This window comes from Falco peregrinus, chromosome 2 (assembly GCF_023634155.1).
Source record: "Falco peregrinus isolate bFalPer1 chromosome 2, bFalPer1.pri, whole genome shotgun sequence".
Taxonomy (NCBI): Eukaryota; Metazoa; Chordata; class Aves; order Falconiformes; family Falconidae; genus Falco; species Falco peregrinus.
This window is the reverse complement of record NC_073722.1, coordinates 117,506,048-117,531,866: the sequence shown is the minus strand read 5'-3', so window position 1 is coordinate 117,531,866 and position 25,819 is coordinate 117,506,048. Positions and strand designations below refer to the sequence as shown.

Here is a 25,819-nt window from a genome sequence, read left to right as displayed (position 1 = left end):
AATGTGAAACTGTCAGATAAAGCAAGCTGTTGCTTTACTCTTGAAACTTGTCCTGCAATAAGCCTGAGTGACCCTGCTGACCCCAGTCCCCAGCTCCCGCCTGTGGGAGCACCGTGCACTCCCCGGAGTGGGCTGAGTCTCCAGGAGGCTGCGGGGTGCTACTGGTGGGTGAGGGTCTGTCCGTGAACCAGCAGCACAAGGTGCCAGCCCAGTGGTGAGGTGACAAGCAGGTGAGGAGGGGCCATAAGACTTAGCTGCCACCTGAAGCTTGTCAGCTTTCCCTCCCATCCTGACATTACTTTGTCTCCTCTCACTCTTACAAACCCCTGCAGCTTCCAAACCTCAAACCCATGTGGTTGCCGTCTCCCACTGCTCTGGCACCATGGGATGCATGGTCTGTCTGTCCTCAGAACAACTCATGCACATGGTCTGGGAGGGGAAGGTGATCATTTTCTAAGGTGGGACTAGATCAAAAACAATTTGCTTCTTTTGAATACGCACCAAAAAAGCTGATTTGAGGGAGATTTTGCCAAATATCTGTGAAAAAGCAAGAGTCAGCACCAGCTGACCTCTCGCTTTCCCCTCTGCTTGTATTTGGATGCTGTGCATCAGTTTGGGTAACAGGGGGAGGAATATTTATCAGTCAGCAATGGGTGAGGCTGTATCTGGGGCGTGTGATGTCTAGTTGGGTGTGAGGTCAGGCTGAAGGACACATACTATGTTCCCACACACACCAGGCACAAAACTAGCTCAGACTGGACAGCTGTGCCTTACATGAAGCATTGTACCATCGAAATAGTCTCCTGACCCACTTTGCAGATGCATGAGATACAACCATGCTGCAGGACAGTGAGAACAGAGGCCCAGACAGACAAATCCCACATGTAGGCTGTAAATCTTGCCATATCCATACCCAATAGCACAAGATAAAATGGGACTGCGGGTAGCTTTTATCGCTTACTCCCCAGGCTGGCTTCTCTGCACCAACATCATTTTTTACATTGCCCACACCGCAGGACGCTGGTGCAGCCCCCCAGAGATACCAGCAGCAACGTAGTTGGGCTTGAACAGCCACATCACACTGACTTAGACGCATGGTTCATTTTTCCTCCCCTGCCTACTGGTGCTGCTGGAGAACATCCTAGGTGTCAATTTTAGCAGGATGCTTGAAGAGACTCCTGCATGTGCTCTGACAGAGCACGTCTCCCAGTGAACCCAGGAACAGCGAAGATTTGCAGCCTTGAACCACAAGTGAGAGGTTCCATTTCTGAAGGTGTTACTGGGCAGGCTGTGGGGACACTTGACTCTCCCTGAGTTTTCCAGACATGCTTTTCAAGTTGTCGCCCTGCCTCTGCACCTTCTCAAGGATCTGGCCTAGACTTACAAGAATCTAGCAAATGGTAGGAAAAGTCCTGGTTTTCCCTTTAAGATGACCCCGCAGTACAGGATCTAAAATCCCACGTTCCTCCTGCCTCACTGTTCCCTGACCCCTGGCACTCCATTCATCTGGGAAATTATGCTTTCCCAGCAAAAACCTCACTGTTTTTAGTACTGTTGCAGAGTTACCAGGAAAACAAAGAAGTTGTTTATTGACGAAGCAAGCTTATCATCTGCTCTAAAGAATTTCTACTCTTGTCACAGACTGGTGAAATACAAGGAGCCCAGCTCCATTCAGAAACTGTTTGCAAGGTCTGAGGCTGGTAGTAAAAGAAACCACACCAAAATAAAAATCATTGTTACCTGAAAACTCAACAATCATGATCTGCAGTAGTCAATGTGGAGTGAATTTACTGCTCTTTTAGACTTGTTCACCCGCTGTGGTTGAATATCCATGTGGGTGCTTGCTCCATGTTGTCTTGCAGCTGTGTAAGTTCCTACACCCGCCTGTGTGGCTGAGCAGAGCTCCACAGAGCCCTGGCAGGACAGCGAGTACAGCCCATGTCAGGGTAGTCTCCACCTGGAACATCTGAGAGTAGCAAGATGCTCGGAGAGAGGACAGGTTGAAGAAGCAGCTTTTTAAGTCAGGTTAAAAAGAGGGATGCACAGAGGGATGTGATAGCTCCTGTCTCCAACGCTCCTACTTGTTTCACTGGAGCACTGTACTCTCATAGCAACTACCACAGCAACTGGAGCAATAGTAGCTACTCCTACACAAGCCAGGGCAGGCAGGACTCATCTGCCTTCCTGGTGGCTAAAAGACCTAAGACCAGGGCTTCTCTCTTGCTAGAGGGGGAAAGAAGTGTCTCGTGACACCAGTGAACGCTCCTTTAGATGTGCTGGTGTCTCCCAGGTGTCTCTACATGGAATTGCAGGCTGCTACCTCAGAATAAAATGTCTAACTTCTACCTGCCTAATATTAGATGAGATTAGCCCTGCCATGTTTCTCACCATGGAGACTTTCTACGACCTAAAGACTTTGGATTCATTCCTAAGATCATCATGACAGACTGACAGTGAAGTCTTTTACCATGGTTTGAAGAACGTACTCTGTAGTGATTTTATAGACTTAAATGCCAGGCAGTGATGCATTGCCCAATGGAGTGTCATATGAGAATCATAAATCACAATCTTGCAGGAGCTTGTGGATGTCAGACATGTGAATATGCTGATTTCGTATCCATGGTAGTTTGGCATGTCTCACATCTTTGTCTTCTGCCCCAAATAGATTAGCTCTTAAACATTACTCAGCGCTTGGAGTTCTGCCACAGCACAGAAGACAGTTGAGAAAACACCAAAAATGTGTCTTCCAGTGCAAAGAAATAAACTTCATTGGCTTTGTTCAGTCTGAAAGCAGAACTGTTTTCCATGGCGGTGTAACAACAAGGCAGGGCAAGGTTATTTGGCTAATGGTAGTTGAGGCGGAGATTTTAACACATGCACTGGAACTGAAATAGGACAAAATCTGAGCATGAAGCTGCTCAGCTGAAGCTCAGGGCTGCAGCCCTTGCTGCCATCTCTCCCACCTACGTATACAGCTGTGTGGCCAGTGCACAGTAAACACAGGAAATCTATCATGTAACGTTTCCAATAATCATCAACAAATGATGTAGGGCACAATCCTTATGACAGAGCCCCTAAGTCAGTCATTTGTTATATCCACAGGCCCTGCTTTCACAGCACAAGTAGGCAATCGAATCATATCGCAGACAAAGACAAATCTACACATTTGCATTTGCACACGCAAACAAGACAGTTTGCCTGCAGAATGCATGGAGATGTTATTCCCTTGCACCAGTCATGAGAGTCACGACTGAGATGTTAGAAATTAACATTAAAGTACTATTAAAATAAAGTGCGAATTTACAGGTAGCTGAAAAGTCAATTCAAAAGCCAGGCCAATCCACACTTTTATGTCCATAAACAGCCAACATATAGTTTCATTTCTTCTGATAATAAAAGCTTTTTATTCACTTTGGAAAGCACCACCCTATCTGGCGGCTGTTGGTAGAGGTGGCACGCAAACAGTCTGGATTCCCACCGCCCATTCTCCCACCTTCCCAGGGATAGGAGATGTGCTCTGTGGGGCTTCCAGCAAAGCCAGCGGGAAAGGTGGGGAAAAACCACTGGCCCATCTACAGAAGATCAGAGCCACCGAGAATTTTCAGTTACAGAAGGAAAGCAGGTTTTATATTAGTTTGGAAGGAACTGGGAAAGTATATCGTACAGAAAACTACTTGAAAATAGTTCAAATGTCTACAACAGAGGCAGGATTTATGGCCCTGCCCGGGGTTATCCATGTGCTTGATGAAGGCTATCAGGACACACCGCACCTCTACGGGGGTACGCTTCCTATCTCACCCTAAATATACTGTCAGGCCTGATGTGATATGACTGTCAAACGCCTTTTGGATGGAGAGGAGAAAGGTGACCTTGTGTGACATGCCATCCACGAGTTTTTCCTTGAACCACTTCAGTTCCCAGCCCGCCTGAAGGTTCATGGTGGTTTTCTCTGCTTTCCTCCCACCAGCGCCGGGCCAGGCTGGAATTGCAGGTTATTGTATTACAAGTCCCACGGGTGCTGCCTCAGCCTCAGTAAACTTTATTTAAGCACACACAGACATACACAGACAATATACATATATTTGTTTCTTCTCTGACAGTTCTACAGGACCAACACTGCTTTGGATGACACTCGTGGAGATTTTGAAAAAGTGCAGGAAATGTAGGAAAAAAATAAAGGTCTTTTAATAATTTGAGAGTCATGGTCATCCACAGAAACAACACAGGTGCATTCAACCAGGCGAGCACATGGACACATCTCCACATACAGTACATTGTGTCTATATAGGTATCTCCATATACATTGTGTCTATATAAATGTACAACAGTCTCAGAAGTCAGCAGGACACAAAACCAGACGAGTACTGGCATGGCACATGCTTGCACTCCCAGTGTCGCAACCCACTGCCAGTGCACCAGTGTGACTCGGTCAGGGTGCGGGTGTGAACAGAAAGATGCTCCAAACATAGGCTCACTGTACACTATAAAAACTCACCAAATACGCAACAACGTCATAAAATGAACATTCATCTGGGGTTCTGGTGACCAGCTACTTTGAGTCAGATCTCACAGCTTTTGTGTCACCACAACTCCTGGGATATATGGTTACTTATCTAATATAGCTACAACTGTCTCTCAACATATATTTTATATACAGTACATATACACAGAACATACACAGAGCAGTATATGTATATTTTTGTGTTTTCATGTTTGTACATTATATCACAGATTATATGAACACATAAAATATACGTTTTAGGACCTAAAAAGAAATAATTTTATAAAATATTCATAATATCTCCCCCCTCCAAAAAAAAGCCCAGAAGTCAAACAAAAGAAATCCAGAAACGCGCTCGTGAAGTGTCAGCTGCCTGCCCTGAGACAGCATCGCACTCCCTCCCCTTCCCTTTGTAAGTACAGCAGCACAATGGTGGTTTGCAACCATGCACCCAAGAAAACACAAAGCAGTATAAATTGTTGACCTGTAAAGTCAGAGTGGAGTCTGGAGCCTGGCTGTCTGACTCGACACTCTCCCACTGTCTCCCCTGCTAGGATTTAAAAGCTTCTGCCAGGAGCACAGTATTTTACCTGCAGCGATATTCGCTAGACTAAATCTACTGACTGCAGTCCAATACTGTTATCTCATAGCACTTAGAACCCAGCTTCTGAGTTATAGCTTGTTTATTTAAAACAATCTTTTTATTTAGCAAAAAATTGTTTCCACTGTACCCTTCGTGTGTCCTCTTCCTAATGTGACAAACCCGGAGGAGATGAAATTATGGAGATCTGGCCCTCCACTTCGATAAACATCCTTTCCGTAGTGACCTGCCGAGGAAAATAAAACAAAGAAACCTTTACTCAGTGTGTAAGTGTGTATGTATATACACACATATAAGCTATACAGTCCAGCTGTCACCCTCATATATGAGCACCAAGGTCCCACCACATGGTTACATTACTAATGGCAAGCAGAGGCTATAACAGAGCAGAACAGATAGAAGAGCGTCAAAGTCTTATTGCCTTATTGGCAAAGATAGGAAGAAGAACAATTGCATATTTTGGTAACTGCCAAGGAACAAACAGATTCTGATAGGCAAACCAACCAACGTGCCAAACCAGGCACCTCAGTCTCCGGGAAACTTGATCATCGCTGCCGGGAGCAGTGCGCCGGAGGAATTGGTCCTGCTCAGACCTACAAGACTAAGGAGCTAAAGGAAAGCAGAAGAGATGTGGCTTTGATTCCTCCCGATTCCAGCCAGGCCCCTGACACCACCACGTCCTGTTGGTAGAGGTTTTATCTCAGCACAAAAGCAAAGGTGCGAGTACCACTCTTGTCCAGGCTGGACCAGGTCCCCGTTAACGGTATGATCGCAAACTTTGCCTTTTAGCCTTGATTTGCTCTGGTCCTGAATGGCATCCCTGGATAGTTTCTCAAGTGCAACTCGTCTTTTGCAGAACGCTTCCTAGTATTTTTCTCAGTCCGTGACAACAGAGCAGGTTCAGGAGACACCCAGCTTTTTAATATTTTAATATATTAATAAAGAAAAAGGCCTTCTGCCTCCCTGTTTCCATGCAAAGCTCTGAAATGAGGACATAGATAATTTTTCAGATACTCTTTATCTTCTCCTCCCTTTTTCATGTTGTTAATTTTTTCTGTTCCTTTTATTTTTGAAAGAGGCAAAGATAAGATAGGTGTGGGGGGAGGGAAGGCAGCCAGCCTCAGGGGCTGGGAGTGCAGCTCCCTCCCTGTTAAGTCTCCATCTTCTCCATGCCTTTCTGCACGAGCCCGTGATGCATCACTGTTCTCCTGAGCTGTGGTGGCTGCAAGTCCAGCACGGCAGATGGTCCAGTGCAGGGCACCCGGGCAGGACAGCTGAATCAGGAAACTGGGGGGGGTGGGGGGGGTGGGGCGCGACAAATGGGCATCAGGGATCCAGGTGGAAATGCAGCCTGGGGCTATATTCTGGCTGGCTCACATTGCTCCTGACAGATGTTACAGCCCTTTACTATTTTTCAAACACTGAGACCAAATGCCGTTTGTCCTCATCCACTTCCAGGCTCTCTGGCAACACTGTGAAAACTACTAAGAACAGAGACTTTAAAATCTCATCAGTCTGCAAAGTTTTGTTCTTTCCATTTTAGTCAGTCATTCCTGCCCCAGTATCCCAGCAGCTACTAGTGGTTTTGCAGGCCATTACTGCTGTCACCCTGCATATGAGTGGGCTGAGGGTGAGCACCGCCGCAGGGTGTGAATTGTCCCAAAATGTGCAGCTGTTCTGCCCTGCAATGGATCCCAGCGGCTCTGAAGCCCACTCCCCATTCAGGGAGGACACCAGCATCTGCCCAGCCAGGACAGCCCAGCACAACTTTTGCCATCACATGAGCATCTTGAGGGTTCTCAGAGGAGGCTTATGTACAGCAGGCAGAAGATGCTGAGACTTCTGAGAAATATTTATTCCTATCGAACAGAAAAAGCATCCCACTCCCTTTCCTCTCACATTTTTTCCGGTCAAGGTCAGTCAAATGTTCCCTGTACACTTCTCAAAACACTTATAAGGTGTTTCTACAGGTTTGGGAGTGTTAGACAGTTTTCTTTTTACAGTTATAGTAACGCAAAGTGGTAGTAAAAACCTTAAAAAAACCCATACATTGGCCAAGAGTTTCCAGGAAGAAAAAAAAAAAAGAAAAGAAAAGAAAGAAAGAAGGATTTTCTGCTTCCACAGCAAAGATCATGGGCTCATTCTCTCTTCTTCCTACCTAGCTCCTGCAAGCTCTGGCTGTGGTGTTCCTGGAAAAGGGTGGCAGACCTTTGCCTCTGAGTCCCTGGAAGAGATTTGTGCTTCATGAGATGTTTGTTCTTGTCCTGAGAAGCCTGCAGAGATGGTTTGTGGCTACAATACCCAATTTGCTTTCTTTTTCTCTATCACTTTTCTGAAATGTGCTGCATTATTTTCTTTCCAGTAAGCCAATTTTTGCTCATGTGCCATCAATTTCTATGCTCTCAGGGCTAGCTACTCTGGTGACTTGATGCTCTATCAGTACCATAAATTTACCGTTTCAAACAAGAATAAAAGAAACACACAAATAAGTGCTATCACCTCTAGCTGAAATCAGCTCTTTTATATGTCCCCTTGGAGATTCTGTTTAAGACAGAGATCAAGAAGGGGAAGTATATATATATATAAAAAAAAGTAAACATTTACTGGCAGATTGAAGATCATTCATCAGCCATTTGCTCTCTGAACCTTGCTCTGCCCCTTCTTATAGTAGGCAGCAGTTAAATTAAAACATCCCTGTGATAACAATGTATTAGCATTTGAACAGGAGTTATGTTTTCCCATGAGAAACTTGAATTTGTAGACTTCAAGTAGCCCGAGTTTTCCCTTTTTATGGATACATTATAGGATGTTACATTTGTTTTATATGTTTTTGGGTTTTTTTTTATTCCTGCTCACTTGTGATCATTTCTTTTGGCTTCACAGTGTAAAAATGAGGGTACGCAGCTTTTACTTTTAGAAGCGCCTTGGGGGCTGCCGTAAGCACTGCTTGACTGAGATGTTTCACCCGAGAAATGAATGCTCCCTTGCACCTTACCAAGATGCATCTGCCCAGTAGCCACAGCAGATCTAAATAAAGGCAAGAGTGAGCAGACAAGGCTGCCGAGCGATGGGAGCGCAGGCAGGGCCATGCCGGACCACAAAACCTCCCTGTGCCATGGGGCTCTTCTCCTGCTGCCCTTCAGCGGCGTCCTTCACCCAGCTGCCAGGGGTCCTTCCACCGCTGGTGGGGAGGGACTGGCTCTGCCGAAAGGGGCTTCAGCCCCCGCTGAGCCGAGCTGCTGATGTCCATGCCTGTCTCATGGGCTAAGGAGCCCCTGGCACTGACCCAAGGTGTTGGCTTTTAGCAGGCTGAAGCTGGGTGTTTCCCTCTGCCCTACGGCGAGGAAGCTAAAAATGGCCTAATTCCTTGAAAAAACAGTGTAATTAAAAATAATAATAAAAAAAAAAAAAGAAAGAAAGAAAAACAGACTGATTTTCATTTCGTTTGACTTCGGGGATTTTTACTGCCCATCAACCCCCAGCTAACAAACCCTGCCATCCCAGGCAGAGGGGCATCTCTTTGCCACCCCCGCAGGGTTGCCCTGAGACCACCCCGGCTGCACCAGCCAGTGGGCTGCGAGCTCCTGGGGCTGCCCAGTGCGGCCAGCATAGAGCCATGGGGCTGCAGCACAAGCACACCGTAAGATGGACATCTCCGAGCTAAATCTGCCCTGTGAACAAGGTGGGGCAGTTTGGTGGCTCCCTTGTACCTGCTGCCTGCAGGCATTACACACATCGCTCTCCCTCGGAGCAAAGGTGCCTTTTGGCGCTGTGCTTCCCTGGGAGCACACACGAGACATTCCATGGGCTGCAGCCACCAGGGACCTGAAATCCAGGACCCAGAGGCAGCACCCAAGACCTCAAAGAAGTCGAATGGAGCAAGAGCAGCAGGCCAGCGTTGCGAGCAAGGCAAGGCAGCCCAGCCCAGCACTCATGTCCTCGGGCTCCCAGAATGTACTTTCCCTCTTTTACAGCTCCCGCTTTGGGTCAAATTAGCTGCCGTCTGCTAGTTTTCCGTATCCAGGTGTCCTACCCAGCTAGGACATGTTAATTCTCTCTGGGTCTTGCTGGTAGCTGCATGAGATCACAACCAGTGTCATCCTTTGAGCAGCCACCGAGCAAGCCAGCAGCGTGGCTCCGTCCCCTCCACGTGCCCCTGTGTCCCCATAAAAACGGGAGCTGTGTCCCTGTCTGCAACGGGAGCCTGCACAGCACTGGCGGTCTGTGAATGAAACACGCCGTGCAGAAGCCAGATTTGATTACGATGGAGTCTCACAACATGCACTACTTCCAAAGCAAAGCAACCACCCACATACCTGATCTCATGGCACGGAACATGCAATCTTTTAATACAGTGTTCCTCTAGAGATTTTGCATCTCTAAGGTCTGTTTCTCGTGGTTAGGGTAAAATTTAAAATGCTGCTTCAGAGCACTGTGTCTGACTCCCTGGAAGAGGCTTCTGCTGCTCCCTCACTCCCTGCTCTCGCTTACACTCATATCCGTGTGCTCTAATGCATGTAAGCCCTCAGATGCACACAAGCTCTCAGGCTTTTTCATTAAAAGAAATGAACAGGACTCCAGCAAGGCTGTGTGTTACTAAAGCAAATGAAGATTAACACTTACACAACTTAAAATTTCCAGAAGAAATTGAAACAAGGCGAAACATGACTTTCCCCCCCCCCCCCTCTCCTTCAGTTATAAGGCACAGCAAAGGCAAAGAGCAGATGAGCATTTTGCCTGCCACGGAATAAAGGCATATTCTTCAGGGCATACAGCTCAAAGAGGGAACATTTCATTACAATGGCATCCTGCATAACACACATATGGAACAAACTCAGTCACAAACAGCAATTACAACCCCAGCTCTGATTTAACAGAATTATTAGAGCTGAACTAAAACGCTGTTATCCACCTCTTGGAAACATTATTACTGAGTGCAGATTACATCACCCTGAGAAGGGCAGACAGGGACTGTCGTGGACAGCCTTTTGCATGATACACTGTGGGATTCTGACCTTATCCTTGTCACAAAATTTGTTGGAAAAAAACCTACACCCAGAGAGGAGTCCCCACATCCAAACTCGTAAGCGCAAGCATTATTCTCAGACAGATCTCTGTGGGAAAAAAAAACCCACAAACATTTTGGGGAGGAAGAGAACCCCTACAACCTGCTTGCCTCTGATGCTGCTCATTTCTGCTGGAGTGATTCTTTTGGAGCCATTTTACACATATCAACAGACCAAGACACAGGGCATGAGCTGCCAAAATGACTGTAAAGTGTTTGCTGAGCACATGGCAGACTGCTCTGCATCGCTCCGTCTATCCTGTCAATCAAATACAAACTAGTGCTAGGGGAGGCACGGCTCCAGACCCGAAACGAGGAATTCCTGCGTCCAGAGCTGCGCAGGGCAGCCAGCAAGCACACAAGCCATCTCAATTCGAGAAAAGTCTAATTGCAGAAATTGGCAGGTATGGGACATGGCTGGGGGCTACACCATGTGCAGGCAGCTGGGCTTCTCAGTATCGTACCACAGCATGGGCTGCAGATTAACAGAAATTACAATCACAAGAAGGGGCACCCAAGGGATGTCACTGAAACAATACCATTTTCTTTTTCTAAAAAAAAAAACCCCAAACAAACAGAAGTCTTCTGACACTTGTCTGAATAAAGGCACAGCAATGACCACCACCATGTGTTTTCTGGTTTAATTCTGTAGTTCTGGAATCACTGTCTATCCTGAACATGTAAACAGACATACAAAAAAACCCAACAACCAACAGCTGGAAAGAGTTCAGTGGTACTTAAGGTGAGCTGTCAGCATTGGGCAGCCAGATATGGACAAGATGTAGTCCAAATCAATGCAGGGAATAATAGGGTTTTCTATGCCCTACAGATATTCCTTGCTTTAAATTACACGGGTGGTCTGAGAGCTGAGTTCCACTCAGTCTGTCCTAATAACATGACAACCTATCCATAATTTCATCCTCTTTCAAAATAACTGCCTCTTCTTTCTTTACCTCCTTTTCCTCATGCTAAGCTTTTGTCAGATCTTTCCTGCTTCATCCCTCTTCCTCTCCATCGCACATGACTGCTGACCACAGAGACCCTCCTCAAACCAGCCCCCATGGGACCATCTGGCCACAGACTGTGCTAAACAGGGGATGGGATGGTCTTGTCCATTTTCTCACCTGGCTCCCTGTCCATGGCACAGCAGGAATGGTTTTCTAGGTCAGGGTCTCTGTGATCCCCAAGGTCCCCAAGGCTTTTGTGATGTTTCTGAAAGTGAACCTGAGCAGACAGAGCCAAGTCTCACCCACTATGAGCCAGGTGGTCCCGTCTCTGGGGCTGCTCAACCAGCTGCCCTGGGCTCCATCCAGCAAGGACATGGCTCTTGTGTAACGGACTGCCCATACATCAGAAAACACGGGATCACTCCCAAGCCAAGGGGGGACTTTGGGGTCAAAAGAGAAGAGGATCATTCCAACTGAAACTTGCGAGACCTGTATTTTTCCTTTTGATTTATTTCGTTGTGACTTCTGCACTATCAGCTTTCAGAGCACATTTGCATCACAGCTTCCAGCCTTCTTTACAACCAGGAGGGGTAAAAGCTTACTACTCACAACTGAATGCTGGAGCTCTCAAGTAAAATTATTGGCCAGGAATGGGGCTTTATGGAAAATGATGCATACTGGAAGATTTCCCACAACATCACAAGAATGGGGAACCGTTCCCTGGCATGGGGTTTGGATCAGTCCAAACTAGCAACCCTGCCAAAAATATGCCCACTTACTGCACAGCAGACCAAGCCAAATCAGTGCAGGGAGCTGCATGGGTCCAGGTCGTGCTCATGTATCTTTCTGGCATTGGAAAAGATGTAGAAAGTGAAGCTAAAAGCTGTGCTGGCTTTCCTCGGCAGTGACCAAGAGAACACCTCCTGTTGTTAATCATTTACTCTGTTAACTACAGCAGTTGTCTTTGATATTGCAGCTCCCCTGCAAGGTGTAACAACCTGAAAGAGGCTTCATGAAACATCATTTTTAGGTTCTGTTAACTTATAAAAAAAAAAAAAAAAAAAAGATTATGTGAAAGTAAGATACATGACTGCAGTGCTAGAGGGTCTCGCTGGCAACATGCAACAGGAATGACAAAAACAGTGATGATATCATATTCTATTGAGATGTATAAATAAAAACACTGTCAAAGAAAGAGGATTAAATTGATAGGAAAATAAAATACAGCACCTCTCCAGGGCTCTAAATGCACATGCTGGTGAGCAGAAAACCTACTGAAGTACCTGTGCAGGAACCAGCTCTGCCCTCACAGTCTGCTTCTCATCAAGACACGGCTGTGCCAGGTTACGTACACATGTCCTCAAGCATGCTCTGAAGCCCCACAAAGAGCAAACATTTAAGCCCCCCAAAGCCAAGAAAGGACACTCCCTTCCTCGGCAGTACAGCAGAGGGTAGAGACCCCACGGATGTTGCCCTTTATGCAATCAGGGACGAGGGGCTCACACAAACAGGCTTCCTGGATAACTGTACCCCCCATTCCCTCTGCTGAAGCTGTCCTTCTCTGCATGGAAGAAAAGAAGGAAGGAAGAGAGACTCTGATTCTTTTCCCTTGAGGACATAAGGACCCCTTTTCATCACGTGTGCAATTTACAGCAATGCCATCACGTAAAATACAGTGAAAGCACAAGCAAATCAAGACAGTCTCTATAAAAATCTCACCCAGTCACAGTCCTTACCCAGTGAGTACGAGAAAGCCACGACTAAACCTTTAAGAAACCAAACAGGCTTGGGGCTCCTCTTCAGAGGAGTCTCAGATACTGAAAAGCCCGGCGTGACTGCACATCGGTTGTTCCCACCAGGATGAGGAAGAGCCGTGCTGCTGCACCGCGGCACTCGCAGCGGTGAGGTTACAGCTCCAGCCCCATGCAGGGCTGGTGCCAGGTCAGACCTGAGCAGAGCAGGAGGCACGACCGGCTTCCAAAGAGGTGCTCTAGGGCAGCCGTGTGTCAAGGGGATCCTTGCAGCTCAGGCTGTCAAACATTAATGGCAAGTCAGCCCTTAATCTTTCTTCTGCATCCTTAAGCACACCCTATAATTGTACAGCCAGTGAGAAGGAGCTCAAGTTTTTGTATGACTCAGGGGAAGGAGAAAAAGTTTCCTTCTGGGTTTTTCTGTTTTTTCGGGTTTTTTTTTTACCAGGCCACGATTCAGTTCACTTCTCCTAGTACTCACACATTCATGCTCCCAGGGAAACATGAGAGAGACTGAGGACTGTTTTATCATCCTGCTGAATTCTGTAGCGAGGAAACAATTACCGCAGGTTGATTTAAACTACTCCATACAGAGAATATGAGTCATGATTAAACGCTGTAGGTTTTCACAGTAATGTGTATACAGCTTTATCTAGCTTAGTGCTTAGCCTGCTCACCCAGCTCTCAGAAGCAGCAGCTTTAATTTCTCTCCCTGCCAAGAAGCCCTCCAGGCCATGCTTATTCCCTTCTGGCAAGCACCTCAACGCAAGGCTATGGCTTTTCTGATCTGTTCCAGGTGGGACTTACAGTCCATCCTTTATCCACATTGCACCAACAACTGAGTGCTGTGTCCCCAGATCCCTCCACGCTGGCAGGTCTGTGAACCAGGGGAATTTGGTGCTATCCAGAAGTATTCCTTTGTACGTAACCCCAGTCCCACCTGAGGGAGGACTGAGTATCTCCAGGCTTCAGCGCACGAATCTCTGTTAGTCTGTTGGGAGATGGCTAGTCTTTGCCAATCCCCCCTGTTTCCACCTCCTTAACAACAGTAAAAAAGAAAAAGGAAAATTAAAAAAGAAAAAAAAAAAAGAGGAAAAACAGCGCTTCCCTGGCAGAACTCTCCAGGGACAGTTGCAGTGGGGTGAAGGAACAGACGGTGGGAGATGCATCATCACACCAGCCACTGTCTCCAAGGCCTTTCTTTAGCATCATGGACCTGGTGGCGGCTGGTGCAAATGCTGTGGCTCTGCTGACTGCCAGGCACTTGCCCTTCGCTGTCTGCGTGCTGTGGTGGTTGCAGCCCAGTAGCTATGACTTGCTGTTACCAGTGAAAGTCCCCGGGGTTTGTGCTGCCCCGGCAGCGCGGGGGTCCCAGGGCTGGGCTGGCCGGCCCCCAGCTGCCTTGGGCTCGTTTGAGCTGTGAGAGCAACACGGTGTCTGTCACCCACCCCGGGCTGGCCCCGAGCTGGGACCAGCCTGCGGCAACAGCCTGACAAAGCCAGGTCCCTGTAGATAAGTTTTATGTATCCATTTTAAGGGCAGAATAAATGAGCCTGTATTCATTTGAATTATGAGCACTAGTTCTGTTGTAACTGTTTCTTGCGTTTTGATTAGTGTTCAAATGTTAAATAACTAACAATACACTTTCAGCTCCGCATAGGAAGTGAGCTCCCTTTGGCTATGTAGGATTTTGAGTGTAACGCTGTATCCATGAAGTGTGGTCATAAATCTTCTCCCTTCTCCCAGTACTAATACCCAGATCAGTATGGAAGAAATTCAAAAGTTTCCAGCCAGAGAAAATGCCTGCTTAGATGCACATAAAGTCTTTTGGTTGACACATTTAGAGAAACCATCTTAATTAAGTATCTCATAAATATCTTGGCTGCTTTCCCTGTAACAGTGTTAAATTCCATGGCACATGAGCTCTCCCCAGCAGCGTGGGGCAGGTGAAGGCTGGTTCCATGAACCTCAGCCCCACAGAACGCCCTGCTGGTAGCACAGCACCAGGCTTCACCACTTGCTTGTACTTTGCTGTTTGCTCCCACTGCCCCTCATTGCTGAGTGTCGTAGGCAATGCAGCACAGGGGCAAAGCGTGCCCATTTTCTTATGCACAAGCTGCATTTCTTAATTGCTGTCAGAGCTAAAAGCTTCGCTGTCTGTGACAAGTTTAGTACTCCTCCTCCTCCTCTCTGTAGGAAACTGGCTGTCTCTTGCCCTGTTCCTGGTCAAAGCTACGTTGGATTTTAGCCTGTCGGTGCAGCACCAAGCGCTGAAGTTATCATACCTTTAAGCTTCTCACAATAAATTGGTGTTATTAAGAAGTCATAGCTTCAAAGAATGTATCTTGTGCTCTGCTTCTCTGCTTTTAATTGAGGTGACCAGCAGAGGTGGCAGAGCTGCTGCAGTTAACCCCAGGTGACCTCAGGTAACTCCAGGTATCTCAGGTGACCTGGATGCTGGAGGTACTTGTGGCTTGGACATTTTGCTGTGTTAAGAGAAAGGGATGAATCCCTGCTTCCTGAGGACAACCCATGTGCACTGGCAGCTCATGTAGAAATTTGAAATAATGGAGGACTGATGGCAACACCTGCCTTGGTGAATAAGCAAGGGCTCGAAGAAGACCTTGCACATAGGTGCCCTCCTGATTCAGGGTCCGATTCTGACCTGGGCCCACTGCTCCTGCGTTATTATTCTATAAGTTACATAATTATTTATATAATTTGCCTTTCACTTTTATTCTCCAGAGGGTTTCAGTGGCCAGGGTACGGACAAGACACAGCTGGACATTTAGCTTTTATTTTAACTTGCAGATTACAGTGGGCACCTCCACTTCCAGCCACTGTTCTGCAGCCAAGGCTTCTCCTGTTTGCTGTATTTCCTACAGCCCCCTTTCTTGAACCACACTTTCACAGCCTTCCTACTGGAACAGCAGCAATTACCTACATGGAAAAGTAACCTGAGGGAAATGTCGAGTGCCTTTCCAATTCTCTGTAATCTGATTTAGCAAGTGGAAGCAGAAGGAAGCAGAGTTGCTGCTCTGTTACAACAGGTGCTCAGAAAATGATGTCAAGAACCTATACACTAGAGAAACCCACTTCTGCAAAGGAGATGAATATGTTGTTACAAAATTACACTGGAAATGGGAAGTCTCCAGAGGACAAGAGAACGGCACAATCTTTGAATCAAACTGCAAGACCTTTTAGCCTTGTGTTGGGATTTTGTGTTGCATGGATTCCTGCAACTTCAGCCCTTCGTTTTGAAGTAATAACATCTCTTGAGATAACTAAGAGAAACTGGTTTATGCTTGCAAGCTTAACTGACTTGAAAACAGCAGTTTTAATTTCATATGAAGACAGTAATTTCAGAAATGTTTAAAATATCTGCATTTACAATTATCTTCTTGAATGAAGAAGCTACAAAACTTCAGATACGGTCCCCAAATGCATTTGGCTTATGAAGTTATTTCTCCACAAACAGAATTTTTAGAAATACTTGGCTCACATGTGCATTAACACTGCAGCCTGCAAGTTGTGCAATGACTTTCAGGGGAAAAGGATGATGATGACTAAGTTTTCCTTCTGAGTAAGGCAGTAAAAGGGAATGTACCTGCTGCTCTCCCAGCTAACTTTGAATCCTTAAAGTACATGATCTCAGGACATCTTTCGGAGACCAGGGCTAAAAGGATAGGAAATAACTGTATGTATGTCCTAATCATCTTCTGCAGGACCTGGTCCTATCACTAAGAACAGAAAGGGCAGACCACAGATTTGACATTGAAGAATGAGATTTTGATATTACAGTTTGGGGCTGCTTCTGCTTAAGGCAGGAGAAAAGCTTCATTTGAAAGATGCAATAGCATACAACTTACTAAAGAACCTTATTGGAAATTGAAACAAGGAGAATTTATGAGGGGAGACAAAATGGGTGGCCACGTGGCATGAGTGATGGAGCACTCCGCTTTTCCCAGGTGTACAAGAAAAGGAAAATGGCTTCAGGCAGTCCCTGCCTATGTGCTGAGCCCGTGAATTCACAGCAGGCTGTGAATGTTCCTGCTCCCGAGTGCTAGGGGATACATCTGCCTCAGGTGTAAATGCGCATGTAGACTACCCCTCAAAGATGCTCTGCTTTCCAAGCCCTATCCTATCTTTTTATGTGCAGCCCCAGAACTGATTTTCTCACTGTTATTAAGCAGTCCTCACTAACGCAAGAACGGCCCTTAGTCTGCTCCTGTCCATTCAGGGTATGGCTATAGAGAGATCAACTATTTGTCCTGGATCTTTTCTAAATGCAATCATACTTTTAAAGCTATAGAGAAAAACATCCTGGGTAAAAGGAGAATGGCAAATGGTACGGTACATTACGTGCGATGAGGACAGCAAGTTCCTATAGACTCCTGGTCTAATATGGCTCTGTCATTAAACTGTTCCATTGCTGCTTTCTTTAGAGCAGAAGGAGAATGAGCCACAGGATCCAATACAGAATCATTAGTAGTTGTCTGTTTATTAATCTTGCCGCTGCTGGCTGTCACCCCTCCTGCTGTGCTCCTGTCATCAGCAGTGTTGCACTGAAGCTGCAGGACCACGGCTGCGTCCAGCTGCACAGGAGGGGGCCATCTGGACAGGTCCTGAGCATCCCACAGCGCATCCAGGGCTGCCCTGTGCAGACATGTAGAAACCTCATAAGCTCAGCAGGTGCCTTCCAGCCGGGAAACTGGGGAGAAGCGAGCACCTGGTAGAGTTGCAGGTGCATTAACAACCAGACACTTCTGCCACAAGCGAGGGAGGGATAGATGAGACTGGTTTCATTTTTAAAACCTCTTCTTTGTACTGAATTAAGAAGAATTGTTTCAGCAGTCTGTATCCACCCCCACCTCCCCCTGCAAGCTCCTCATTATCTCTGTCGGGCTTCCGTTACCTCTGTTTGGTCCTGCAGCACATGTAACGGTGTATTATAAGCATATATATCTACATATATACAAGTAACAGCGTGTTGCTTGAGAATGGAGCCCATGCTGGTGCCCTCCACGCTGGATCATGGGCCGAGGGCACGTACAGCTCTGCGTGGAGTGCCGTTCCATAGCTCCCAGCACGATCTGCGTGCTCCTGGCACTGCGTCCCGGGAGGCTGTGCGCACAGCTCCCCAAGGCTGCACATTCCTAGAGGTAGCTGTAAGTTGCACTGGTGCTGCCTGTTTACTTGTTTAAATGCTTATGAAGAGTGGCTTCTGGGTATTTTATCTGGTTTAATATGATAAATCCAACACTTACTCATAAAGATCTCCATAGCTAGGAGGAATGTTGGTAAATAGCACTATGCTCAAGCTCTCCACTTGAGTAGCATCCACTTTTATTGGGGTTAGATATGCAGGAATATGACAAGGAGACATTCCCAAAGTACAGTGAAGCATCCGATGGCACAACTTGTACCATCATTAATGACAGACACAAGGCCACCGATTCCCTGTGTTGTGCTTTGAAATTGTGCCCTGGAGTGCCTTTTAGCATGGCTTGCTCCAAGCCTAATCCACTTTCTAGCGACGCTGTGTCTCTGAACGCTGTATGCAGTCTCTGGAACTGAGCAGCTGCTCAGGAAGCGAACAGCATCATAGCCAGTCAAGCTATGCTTCTTCTGCAAGAGATTTGCTGATCTAATTTAGAGAGGGCCTAATATTCCCCTTCTAATTAATTTGTTCTGTTCGCCTGTGACTGAACTGGCTTTTGTTCTTTGGGAGCTCCTCAAAAATTAGATGCAATACCTGATGGAATTTAATTATATAGGCTGGGAGAAAGTGATTAAGGGCAAAGGGAGGGCTGATCACACCACACACATGCTTCAAGGGTATTAGCAGAAGGGAAGGTAGAGGCCGCTTCTTCTCAGCTGGAGGGAGAATTCTGAGGAGTGATTGTCTCCAGTAGGAACTTTAAGGTTAGAGATAAACATTCTTTGATATCTGAATGCCTTTGCAAGGGTCAGATGCATATTGCTAGAGCTGTTCAGGTCTGTCTTAGATACCATTGCAGTGAAATTAGGTCTGTGCATCACCCTTGGCCTTGTGCAGCAGATCTCGATTCTGATGCTCTTTAATCCCCTTGGGAGCTGTGTGCTTCCCTAACAGGGAGATCAGGCCGCAAGAGAAGGATCTGCCAAGGAGCTGAACACAAAGGTGCTTGCTCTGATCTCTGCCAAGGCCAGCTTGTCCCAGAGCCTGGGAGGCCCTAGACCACATTTCCCAGTTCTCAGTGGGAGAACCGAGTTACCCAAGATGCTAAATGCAGAGGGATCCAGAAGTAGGGGCTCTTAAGCCTAACTTCTACAGAAAATCTGCAAAATTGCACAGTTCCACCTGTGCCTGGTCACCACAGCCATGCCAATCTCTAGTTCATGCCATAAGAATAACTCTTATTCAGAGAAAAGTCATGGAATTACATGAAAGGGTGGCTAAGGAATGAAATAGCAAAGTGAAGAAAAGAGGGGAGAGGAAGAACCGGGGCAAGTAAGTATGCCTGATCACAAGAAGCTGTTTGGTTCGACTCCTATAAACTGCTTACAGTCACACGGCTGAAGGCATTCAGTGCTGAGTGACCACCAGGCTGTAAAAGGCACCAAGTGCGGACCTCCCCAGGCACAGCCTGCATTTTAAGGTACTTGAATAGCGCTGATGTTCAGGCATCATGTGCCAGCCCCTCCTATAAGGAGCTGGGTTCTGAAACGGTGGGGAGAGGCGGTCTGGGATCCAAGGTGTCCAGGAAGCCAAAGACACCCAAAGTAATAACCCCCATCAGTGAGGGAGGGTTTCCCAGGGCAAGGGTGGCTGCAGCCTCCTGGGGCTCTGCGCTGGCCCAGGAACAGGCCAAGTGAGTGACTTTAAAGGCAGGTCAGTGTCAGGAAGGTGACACAGAAGGTGCCTCTGCTCCCAGGCAGGCAGGACCCTCCCGTGAAGGCACATGAGGGGTGCAGGAAGGGGTGCATGTACAGGGATCTTCCTGGAGGAGATCTCCTGGGCTGTATATTCTTACCCTAATGGCAGCATTCAGGCAAGTCCTAAAATAAATGGAAATGGAAGAAAATGCTGTCAAACTATTTTGCTTTAAACAAGCTGGTTAAAGCACTAGTACTTAGCAGCCTGTCAGATATGAGGAAAGATTTTTTTCAGACCCAATACACAAGTCTTGTTCTACTTAGGAAACACGCATCCTCACTTGGGAGTTGGGCAGCAAGGGGTCAGGGGAAGCAGTGCAGAAGCTGCTTTTGCTCCCAGCTCTGGTGCCAGAGGAGGCACCAGCTCCAGGGACAATGACAAGGAAGCTCATGAGACTACATCTAATACTTTGAGACCTGCCATGGTGGAGCACCCAGTCCCTGTCTGTTTAGTGATTAGCAGTAGCTGCTTAAGAAAAGTCCCTATGCTAATGAGCACCTTAGGGCAGTGACAGAGAAAAAGGACTTCCCTGCTGAGTGAGGACCCCTGAGCAGAACATTAGCACTTCTGTGGTGTGCAGCAAACGCGTTCCTGCCTGAGCAATGTCTCACAAATATCAGTCTTGTCAGACTGTCCCTGACTGTCAGCGATATCGTTTGTCTGATTGAGAAGCTGATGGGGGTGACTCAGCGCCCATCCTATTGTAAAACAGAAGACTGTCTCCCAAAACCACCTGTGATTTATCAATAAACTATCTCTCTCGACTCCCACAAGCCTTCAGGAGTATCATGCTGCTGCAGCTGTACTGCTGCTCTTATTCCAACCAGCTGGACACAGTAAGAGGACCTGCTATCCTACCTCTGAGCTGAGAAGTAGACAAGTCCAGGGCTGTACGTTCCCACACACATATCATCTCAGCCAACAGAGGGGTCAAAGCTACCCCACCTGCTGAGCACAGCCTCATTAAGCACAGCCACATAGTCCACGAGAGCCTGCAGTAAACGCTCCCAGATTTGTATGAGAGAGGGTTAGAAGCTGCTATGAAAACAGCCACGCATATGAGATGCTTCACAACTCACCCACTATCTCTGTTTGCAGCCAGCTGGTGGCTCCCAGACAGCCTGCACAGGCGGATGTGCCTGGGATGCTCCTGCCTCCTGACGCACCGAGCTGCTGGTGCTGGTGCTGCTCGAGACGCTGAGCACTTTGGACTGGGAGGTTTGGCTGCTGCAGAGCCTGGTGCTGCCAGCTTGGAGGATGGTGTGAGTGAGTCCTTCCTGAGTTCAAGAGCAAAATGAAATGCTCTCGAAGAGCTGGGTTTGCATGTGAGTGTCACAATGAGAAACCAGAAATAAGTAAGACACAGCTTTGCAAAGTCTTCTGACACCGCTGGGTCTCAGGTCCCAGAAGGACAGTGTCAGGCACCAATTCCCTGCTAGCAGAATGCATCCTATGCTATTTTTCACTCTGTACTCAAAGCCTAGTTCAATGGCTTCTCTGATTTTACCCTGCAGCATGTACCAGTTTGGCCCTTTCCAGTATTTGAAAGGGTTTTCGATGTGTGCACAAGATTTTAATGTAATGAACTTGCTATCCAGGGAGGGAGGTGTGAAGTGGAGAGAATGTGGCAAAGTGGGAAGCCTGAGAAGAAAAAGCACTGAGTGGATTCAGAAATGAAAGAAATCATGCACTAATTTAAAAAGCTAGATTTGGTAGATTGCTAATGCTACATTAAACTGTCTAGTCTGAGCTATACATTCGTTTTGCTGCTTCCCAGTTTTTGTTTGTTTTGTTCATTTTACAGTTTTATGGCTGTTGACCTCAAGAACATGACAATTCTGACACAACCCTGACAGTGGTGATGATAATGACCAGCAATGGTCTCTTGTGATTAAGCAGTACATCGGCATGCTGGCCTTTTTTGCTAAATAGCTTTTAAAAAGGTGAGTGATAGTATGAAGTGAAACAGGAACAAGCTTTGGAAGGGAAAGCAATATAGATTCCAGTTTGGTTTGGGAAATTTTTTCACTAGTGTTATGGCATGTTTTAGGAGGAAAACAAAGATTTCTTAGGTGGCTTATGGTAAGTTGTGTACTGTCACTGGTTCTTAGGGCTTTTTTTTTTTTTTTCTACCCAGTGCAGTACTGTGGCTTTTCTGTGCTCCTGCAGCCCACACACCAAATGCAATTCCTCCTATTTTGTAGTTGTCTGCATCTGGAACTAGGACTCCCAAAGCAGGAGAGACATGGTATACAGCCAGGCAGCCTTCTCAGAAGGTACCACAGCCCTGTCTGGCAGCCTTCCTCCATAACTAGGACCAGGGACAAAGACAAACCTGAGTGCAGGGTATTGTGCAACGGCACCCACACCACATCATCCCAGATCAACATCCCCTCCATGCTCAGAGAACTGGCAGCATGAACAAAATAAAACACAAGGTATCCGGAGACTAATGTTTCTGCATCTATTTTGGATTTAAGTAACATTCAGCTGCTAAATGTGTGAGATTTACCTCTCTGTGCCTGACCCACAAGTTAAAACGAACCAGAAGACATCAACAAGACTTTAATTCAGCACAGGCTTCTAGCTTGGGAGATCTCAGGCAAAGCTGGCTGGAAACTGGGGCTGGAATTGCACAAGAATAAATTGTCTGATCATTAGACAAAAAATAAGAGAATCTATCAGGCCAATCAAACACTTCACTCTGGACTTCTATTATTTTTTATACTATTTTTAGGTGAGAGCTTGTTGAAGTTACAGCTTGATTAAGAGCAGGAAATCTTGTCTTTTTTTGTTGGGAGAAAGTCAACATTAAATGCATCAGTGTGTTGAAAAGGAAACTCAAGGAAAAATACACACTGAAAAATAGAACCAAACTGTCTGCAGCCTTACAGGGATTGTCATCTTCTGGTCCAACCTGAAAGGCAGAAGCCAGCATAGACATGTCACAGTGCTCCACAGCTGGGATTTGGGGAGTGCAACAAGCCTAAAATGATAAGGAAAACTGCCCTTGGTGTCCCAGAGGATCCTGGTAATACTGGACATTAACCAAAGATTTTAGAAGTATAGAAGAACTAGTGTTTTATAAAATTTAACTATGGGACAGGGAGATAATCTTCCTAAGAGGACAGATTATCATCCATCTGTGACTGGTTGGCTTTACATCTTCCTGTGAAGAAGCTGGCCATTGCCAGAGCCAAACACGAGCTGGGAGAGCAGATCTGAGTAGGCTGGAGGTGCCAACGGTCCCCTCGTGCTTTGGGAGTACAGACAGGGAAACCTAAATTGATCTGTAGCTCTGTCATAGACTCTTCCACAGTCTACAGATTCTGTCACAGAGTTATAGACTCTTCACAGAGGACGACTGCCTCTTGTGCTGGCTCTAAAGGGCTGCACTGCTCTAAATCCAAGGCAATATATTGCTAATGGGCATCACAAATAGGACGCTGCAGGAGATCCTCTATCCCCCACACTTCCCAGTGGGAGATTTTGTGTTGCTGAACTGTTTAAATTTGTGTCTCTTGATTTCTGTATGTTACTTGAAGGAGAGGAAAGGCATGGAAGTGGGCAATCCAGGCCTTAATATGCAAACGCTGCTCAGCTGTAAGTGACAAGATAGCAGGGACAGAGCCTGGCTTACACACATCACAAAGCTTTGTGGGATCAGACCCTGTGATACTGATAGGCTGTTGGTGCAAGCCATTGATTAGCCTCTCAAAATGAAATAATTAGAGCTGTAGATATGGCATCATGATCACAACTGTGTCTTAAAAGCAAAGAAGTAGCTGAGGACTGTGGGCTGCTTCCTTCCCTGCACCGCTGCAGCCCCTGCAACACGCTGCGCAGCGATGAGCCGCCCCCCCCCCCTCCCCCCCCCCCCCCCATGCTCTCCACCCCTGCTGCTGCAGGAGGAAGCAAATGAGTCCTTCGGGAGCTTTAGTCCTTTAATGAAAATCAGCCAGTAACAAAGTGTGCTGTTCAGATACACTAATGAAAACAACGTTCCCTTCCCAGGGACAAAGCTTCTTGCACTTCTCGGGCACTCTGCTTCCAGGAATCAGTTAATTTCAAGACATGCAATGAACACGGAACAACACGGACCCAACAAGGAAAGCTGGATGGAGCTGGGGAGGCGAATTACCCGTGCTGGTTTGCCCCAGTGCCATTGTTCCTGGGCTCAGTCCAACGGGGGTTGGCGATGTGGTGGCCTGTGCTGAGCCTCAGGGCTCCTCTCCTGTTCTCTCCCAACTCCTCCCTTCCCCCTTTCCTCACGTTCAAACCTGGACCGTACAAAATGTCAGTAAGACTGACTTTTCAGACTTGATCTCATCAGATCAAACAGCAGATCTGGATGATTCTCTCCTCCCTTTCCTAGCACATAGCTATGAAGCAGCAGGAAAGACAGAATGGAGAGCATGGAGAGACATCGGAGAGACCTGAGAAAGAAAAAAGGTGAAGAAGAGATGACAGCAAGGAAGAGGAAGAGATCAGTGTAATTTAACTAAAACCCCTTAACAGGATCACCTCTATCCACTCATACCAGGGTACAGACTGCCCCAGGCAGGTGCTGAAGAGAACAGGGCATGGGAAATGGAAATCTTACAGCTCACAGATGTGAAAGGTGCATCAACAGAATTGGGCAAAGATGACAGGTTACGGAAAGTGTCACACACCCAAACACAAACTTTTCCCATCCTTATCCTGAGCTTTGTGCCTGTGGGAGTGGTTTGGGTTGGTCAGAAGATCAGGCTGTCAGAGATTTCTTTTTTTATGCTGGTAGGAGCAAGATGAAAGCAGGTATTTTTCCAGGAGTCAAGCAATTCAACGTCCATGTGTAACTTACCGAGCTTTTTCAAAGCCCATGGCAGCCTGCACCGCTTTGCATGTGGGACAGGTGTTTGGAGCCAAACTATTCCACCTCAGACACAGTGATCCTTTTGCCTTCTGTCTTTAGGAAACAACAGACTTTTTAACAGGATGCTGGCAGTTTCTTCTAGCAATTCGTCCTGGCACACGTTTCTCTCAGTTTCGCAAGCAGTCAGCTCTGTTTGCAGTGTTGATTTCTTTCAGACCAATATGAAGCTGGCACAGGGAAGCCCACAGGTGCCTCACACCTGTGATAATGGGGACACTGAGTCACACTGTCTGCCTCTGGATCTTCTGTGCTATCATTCAAGCTGCTCAAAATTCAACTCAACTCTCTCTGGAAGTCCAGAAGGACACCTGACAATTTCCAAAGGATCCCAAAATGTCATCATGAAGGGAGTCACAGTTTCCATTACATTCCTGAAGTGATGCTCACCCTGTAGCTCAAGCATTAAGAGAAGGCAAACTGTAACACCCTGCTCAGGTCTTGCCTCTGCAGTCTAATGTCACCTTCCGTGATGAGTGATCTAATCCAGCTCTGAAGGGACTATACGTGAGGCAAGTGAGCCCTCTGACCAGACATCTGTATGCTGAAGATCTAGCCCTCAAGGAGAGCAGGAACGATTTATCATTTCCAAATGAACGCCATATCTTGACAGACGCCAGCTGCTGAGGGTGCCTCTGGTGAATCAAATTTGCTACGAGAAACTCCAGATGTGCCTGGGTGGAAAGCCCTCCTTGCACATCCCGCTGGGGAAGGAAGCCCCACTCCATTGCCCGACTCCCTGCCTGTGCCAGGGCTGTTTGGGCTCAGGGATTTTCCCTGTTGCCACATGCCACAGCAGCGCCTGCTCTGCCGAGCACCAGTGGTGAACTGGGGGAAGGTACCAAGTGGGGAGACCTTGCGAGAGAAGCCTTTTGTTCTTCTGAGCTGGAAACAAGATTCTGGTTGGGTTAAATAGGAATAGTTTGGAGGGCAAGAGGCTGGGATAGTTTCAGGGCATGGTTTAACTCCTGAAAGAGTGGTGCAAAAGCAGTTATGCCATCCAACCTGGAGCTGGCTGCAGGCTGAGCTACGCAATGGCTCGGTGTGCCTGGCACAGGAGGGGACACAGAGGCACTGTCAGCTGAAGAATTAAATCTCCCATTATATTTACTGTCAGATAAAC

At 47.0% G+C, this 25,819-nt stretch overlaps 1 protein-coding gene across 2 annotated transcripts in view; it reads right to left on the bottom strand.

Moving 5' to 3' along the window:
* The window catches only part of SHISA6 (shisa family member 6), a 246,087-nt gene that overhangs the window by 181,893 nt on the left and 38,375 nt on the right, over nucleotides 1-25,819 (bottom strand). For both annotated transcript variants that reach the window (XR_008746120.1, XM_055797690.1), the window contains exon 4: nucleotides 5,233-5,328. Coding sequence is in view for 1 of the 2 variants with exons in the window: in XM_055797690.1 (XP_055653665.1) it covers nucleotides 5,233-5,328 (96 nt within the window). In the remaining variant the exon portion in view is untranslated. The remainder of the gene's footprint in view (nucleotides 1-5,232; nucleotides 5,329-25,819) is intronic.